At 49.0% G+C, this 6000-nt stretch overlaps 1 protein-coding gene across 1 annotated transcript in view; it reads right to left on the reverse strand.

The window, feature by feature from the left end:
* CUNH14orf132 (chromosome unknown C14orf132 homolog) overlaps positions 1 to 2342 on the reverse strand; it is a 47485-nt gene extending 45143 nt beyond the window's left edge. Inside the window, exon 1 of the mRNA XM_032287495.1 lies at positions 2085 to 2342. Coding sequence (XP_032143386.1) covers positions 2085 to 2111 — 27 coding nt within the window. The 5' untranslated portion in view covers positions 2112 to 2342. The remainder of the gene's footprint in view (positions 1 to 2084) is intronic.
* Between the last annotated feature and the right edge of the window lie 3658 nt (positions 2343 to 6000).

A 6000-nucleotide genomic window follows, 5' to 3' on the forward strand; every position in this document is an offset into this window, starting at 1 on the left:
AAGTAACAGTTTCCATCCTTACGGGAATAAATGGGAAGAATCAACAGCAGAAAGCAATCTACTAGAAAGGCATAGTGGTAAGACTGCTTTCTGGAGGGAGGAGAAGAGATAAATCCTTCTGAAATAGATTTGTCCTGTATCTTACATCATATCTTTCTCAGCATGAAGCAATACAGTGGAAAACCTGGCGGCTTTGCAGATACTCAGGCCCAGATCTGAAAACCAGTTCTCCTCCTTACAAATGGCATATCCTTGGGCGAATTATTTAATCTCATTTAGTGTCCTGACCTGTAAAACGGGCCTCTGCCAAGGACTTGTAAGGATTTGCTGTGATAAAATATGCAAAGCGCCAAGTGTCTGGCATGTAGTAGGTGCCCAACAAACCTTAGCATCTGTTCTCATGTGTGTGATATTTCATGTTTCTGTTCCTTACAGCCAGCACAGTTCTGTGCATGTAACCAGCATCAAATATGTGTCAAGGAGAATACATTGACCAAGCGGAATGTGAATTGTAAACAAAAAAAAGAATAACAGGAACCTGTTCTCTGGGCAGGTTCTGCCTGTAGATGTTAAAAAGCTTCATGTTTATTTTGTCTAGTTACCATGGCAGCCACTGATGCTCCAGTCAGCTCCAGGGTTACCGAGGATCAATTTATCTTGTAACCATGGAAATTCCGGAGGTGCAGTGGGATCCAGAAGGGAAGGCAGACACAGCTCCTCTCCCCTCTAGAAATAAATCCTTGAAAGCCTCCTTAGTTTTCGTGTAGCTAAAACCATCATTATCTAAAACGATGTTTACATGACAATATTTATAAGCATGGATTTAGGCACAGTAGACGCAAAATCAGGCAAAAAAAAAAAAAAAAAAAAAGAGGGTAGGCAGCGATGATCAGAAGGGCAACTAGCAACATGGAGAACTTAAGAGTCTGTGGGGGGGCCAGGATCCAGACCACCAGAGCTAACTTGGGGCTTCTGCATCTTTTATGCCTCCATTTGCAGACTCGCAGGCCACACACAGTCTGGATTTTGCTGTCACTTTTTAATCAGGCTTCCACCACAGGTGAAGCTTGGGGAAAAAGAAAGTGTCCCCTCAAACTTCATTCCCTGTAAAAGAACACAGCAGCAGATGGGGTCCCTGCCACACACCCTGGAGACAGAAAGGAACCTCAGTGGTCCCGTGACCTCTCTGCTCCCACCATAACCAACCAACACAACCAGAGAAGGTGCAAGATGCGGCTTTGGTAGATTGGGACTTAGTCTCCCAAGCCAAACGCAGCCCCTCCCTGGAGCCAGCTCTGGGTCTTCTCTAGGGCCACAGACTGATGGGGAAATCCGGGGTTTGTCTTTGTTCTGGCTCAAGAGAGTGAAGGCACAGAAACAGAATCGACACCCAGGCCCAGAACTCCAGGGGATTCTGCTGGAGCAAAATTCAAGCGGTGAGGGGTCATTTGTTTTTCCGGCCATTGGGAACCTGTTTGTGTCGGGGGAGGGTTCTGGCCGCGCTGGGCACTGGTGGCTCCTCAGACTCTACACAAAGCAAAACAGGACAAACGGCCGCGGCGCCTCGACGCTTGGCCGATCACGGTCACAAAGCGGGTCTCAGCGCCTTCCTCAGGCGGCGTCAGAGGGGGCGCCCGAGGTCACCGGCAAGAGACAGATTACCCGCGCCTTGGGAAAACGCTGGGGAAGAGAGAGACTGTCCTCCAGTCTGCGCTCGCGCGGGTCTGAGCTGCCCCGGCCTCGGAGGGCTCCGGGCCCCAGAAGGGGACAGCAGTGGGGGATGGGCAGGGAGGGGGTGACTCGGGCTGCCCAGGCTCCTCTCACCTCCCTGCCGGCCAGAGGGGCCCCGGTGGGAACAGCTCGAGCCGCGGGGGTGCGGGGCGCCCCTCCCGCCCCACCCTGGAAAGCCGCGATCGCCTCCCCCGACGCGCTCACCAGGTGAGGGTGCCCTGCTCGGGACAAAGGACCGGGACGCAGATAGCGGGCGGGCGCCACGGTCCAGCCCCGGCGTCGAGGACGACACCGTGGCCCCGAACCTCCCCAAACTTGGCGGCCTGCGGCGCGTGGAGGGGGCGCCCCGTTACCTGCGCGGCCATAAAGGAGAGATCCATGGTGTCGCTGCCGCCGCCGCTGCTGTCGCCTGCGCTCGAGTCTTAGCTGCTGCCGCTACCGCGGAGCGTCCGCCTCCTGCCCGGCTGGCGGGGATCCGGCCGAGCCGTGAGCGTCCTGAGCCCCCCACGGCGCCCTCGGCTGTCTCTGGGCTTCTGGCTCCGGACGAAGACTGGGCGGAGGACCCCGAGCGCTGGGGCGGGCGTGGCGGGGCGGGGCTCGGGGGACTGGGCGCCCCTCCACGTGACCACTCCCGGCCCCACCCCCGGGGCGGGGCCCGTGAGAAACCCCTGGCGCTCACAAAGGCCTCCCTGCGTGGGCGGATGGGGAAACTGAGGCCCGAGGCCTCCCCGCTGGTTGGTGCAAGAACCAGCCTGGGACCCAAGTCCTGCGCTGTGGGCGCCCCGCCCCTTGCAGTTGAGCCCAGCCGCCCGGGGCTGTAGGCAGCGCTGTCTTGAGGCTGGCATGTCACCAGTGCCTGAGGACCAAGATCGGAGGGACCTGGCTTTCCACACCCGCGCTCCCTCCAGAGTCCGGTGTGCTCTCGGTAGGCAACTGGGCACCACGAGGTTTCATCCTAGCTCTGCTTCGTTGCGCATCTTGGGCTAGTGTCTTCGAGCCTAAGTTTCCTCATCTGTGAAATGAGAGTACAGAACTGAATAATTAAACGAGATAGGGAATATAGCACGCGGTTTCCCCAGTAAACGAGAGGCCTAACATCGCTCATCATCCCATGGAGACGAGGCTGTGAGTGGCGTCTGCGAGGACTGCATGGCGGGTACTCCCTGGCCCTGTCCTCAAACGAGTATCCGAAACCATGCAGATGCCACAGTGCAAGAGAGGGGAACCACAGAGATGCCCACAGGGGCCCATTGCTCTGTTGGGGGGGTGGGAGGCGGGTGATGTGTGAGCACCCTAGACTTGGTGACACGTGGACACTTTGTCCTCCAAGGGCTCACTGGGAGGGAACCAGTTGTGGTCTAAGGGTTCTCAGTGAGTATGACTGGTCCCTTTGGGTGTTGTCTCTCCCAGGTACTTCTCACTCATGGTCAACATGAGCCTCTGTGCCGGGGGCAGTCTGGGACTCCTAGACTTTGTCTCAGGCAAGGAAGCTGTGGCACAGGGAGGTAGAGGGGTTTGTTCAAAGACCCCTGCAGCTGGGGGCCCAGTAGGGTCTGTGGCTGTGGGAATGGGACCAGAACCTCACTGACCCAAAGAAGGCTCTCAGTAAGTCTTTATATCTTTCCTTTCTTTTCCTTCCCTTCCATTCTCCCTCCTTTTCTTCCTCCTCTTCCTTCTCTCCTTTCTCCTCCCCCTTTTTTTTCCTTTCTTCTCTCTTTTCACCTTTCCCATCATGCTTGCCTCCTCCCTTCCTCCTCTGGTCTCTAAACCTCCCAGTTCCCTGGCCCTCCCTCCCCTCCCTGTTTTTAGCCAGTACTGCGCTGGCCACCTCCCAGCCTAGTCGGGCCATCTACCTCCTCTCACGCTTCCTGTGGGCAATGGCGGAGCAGCCTGCCCAGGATTGTCCGGGGCTCCACGTCTGCTGCAAGAAATATTATGTACTCTTATTGTAAAGTCTCAAGCTTCACAATAAAAGGGCGTATATGTTGTGTGTGTGTGCAGTTTGAAAAATAATATAGTTCTGCATGAGTTAAAAAATGTAACAATAAAAAACAGTCTTCAGGTCCTGGGGTGTAGCTCTCCAAAGGCATCTCCTACCTACCCCCTTTCCAGGGTTACCTCCATCCCATTTAGTATTCATTCATGTCAGTTCTCTTGCTTTACTGTATAGTTTCACCTTTATAGTTTACCTGCTTTAACCCTTTATAGAAAAATTAAATTGCTCTTTGATTTGCTCTTCCATGTCTTCTTTGTTCTTTTTTTTTTTTTTGCTCAGCATTGTTTGTGTAGCCAATGTCTATTGTTTTTCAGTGCCACACAATGTCCCATTTGTATGACTTTATCACAGTTTTTACTGATGCACTAGCCTTTTGATGGATACATTGGTCATCTCCAGGTTTTCTGATATGCAAAAAACAAAATGCTGCTATGAACATTCTTGATCTTGTCTTCAGATGCACAGGTGCAAGGGGTCCTCAGGGAATATGCTAGAAATGGAGCAGTTGGGTCTTGTGGTCAGCTCATCTGTACTTTTATTGACTGATGCCCATTGCTTTCCAATTTCTGATTTCCAAGGAGGTTCGGCCCAGTTTATTATCCTACCTATAGTAGGCATGGGTTCTTAGTGCTCCACAATTCACCAACGCTTTGGACTGTTAGGATTTTTTTTAAGTTTTGCAAGTATGATGTGATGAAGATGAAGTAGTGTTTCATTCGGATTTGATCCTCATTTCCCTGATTACTAATGATACTAAGCATCTTGTTTACATCTATTGACCAGTTTCATTTCCTTTGATGAGAAATGCCTTTCACCAGGTCTTCTTGTGCTTCTTTCAAAGATTTGCTTGATTTTTAAATTGATTCTGTAAAAGTATATGTTTTAGACACTCGTCTTGCCAGTTATAGGTTTTAAAATATCATCTTTCATGTTTACATTTCTTTTTACTCTATTATATATTTTCATGAACAGAAGTAAATAATTTTAATTTGGTCAAAATTTATTAATATTTTCTTTTATAGTTAGCACTTGTTTAATAAATCCTTTCCCAGCTTGAGACCATAAAGATATTCTTCTGTAGTATTTTAGTAAACATTTAAATACTTTTTTTCACAGTTTAGTTTTGTATAACTGATATTTTGTGTGCGAGGTGGGGGTAAGGAAGCAATTTTATTTTTCTCATATTAACATTCAATTATCCCAGCCCATATTGACTAGATCAGCTCTTTCCCATTGATATGCAAAACAAGATTTGTCAGGCATCCATCTAGGCACAAGTCTGTTTCTAGGTTGTTCTGTTCCATTGTTCATCTGCCTAACACTAAGGTTATTCTGATCTAGATACTCAGTTTCATGCTAATTCATGTATGAGAGAGCAAGTTTCCTCACTGTGTTCTTTTTAAAGAGTTTCCTTAATATCTTTGGTTCTTTGCTCTCTGGATACATTTTAGGGTGACCTTGTCAGCTCCCCCAAATAACCTGGACTTGAACACAATTCTATTAACTCTTTTTGGGGATAATTGACATCTTACGCATAACAAATATTTCTCTTCAAGAACATGGCACATCTCATTATATGCTTAACTTTTCTTTGATATTTCTATATAAAGATCTCGCAAATCTTTTGCTGAAATCATTTCATGGTTCCTTTCTTAAAGATTTTATTTTGAGATGGTTATAGGTTCATATGCAGTTGTAGGAAATAATACAGGGATCTATGTACCCTTTACCCAGTTTCTCTTAATGGTAACATCTTGCAAAATTAGAGTACAACAGCCCAAAGCTGTTGACATCGATATGAAGATACAGAACATTTCCATTACCACAAGCATCCCTCACTTTGCTCTTTTACGAGACCTACTTCCTCCCTGCCCTATCCACTCTTTAACCGGGGGCAACCACTCACCTGCCCTCCCTTTCTATAATTTTGTAATCGTAAGAATGTTATGAAAGAATCATACAGTAGGCCAGGTACAGTGGCTCACACCTGTAATCCCAGCACTTTGGGAGGCTGAGGTGGGTGGATCATCTAAGGTCAGGAGTTCAAAACCAGCCTGGCCAACATGGTAAAATCCTATCTCTACTAAAAATACAAAAAATTAGCCTGGTGTGGCGGCGGGTGCCTCTGAGCTACTTGGCCGGCTGAGGCAGGAGAATCGCTTGAAACCAGGAGGTGGAGGTTGCAGTGAGCTGAGATTGAGCCATTGCACTCCAGCTTGGGCAACAAGAGCATAACTCTGTCTCAAAAAAAAAGAAAACCATACAGTTTATAC

Source organism: Sapajus apella, unplaced genomic scaffold (genome assembly GCF_009761245.1).
Source record: "Sapajus apella isolate SASKATOON/1434 unplaced genomic scaffold, GSC_monkey_1.0 scaffold20, whole genome shotgun sequence".
In the NCBI taxonomy this organism is placed as follows: domain Eukaryota; kingdom Metazoa; phylum Chordata; class Mammalia; order Primates; family Cebidae; genus Sapajus; species Sapajus apella.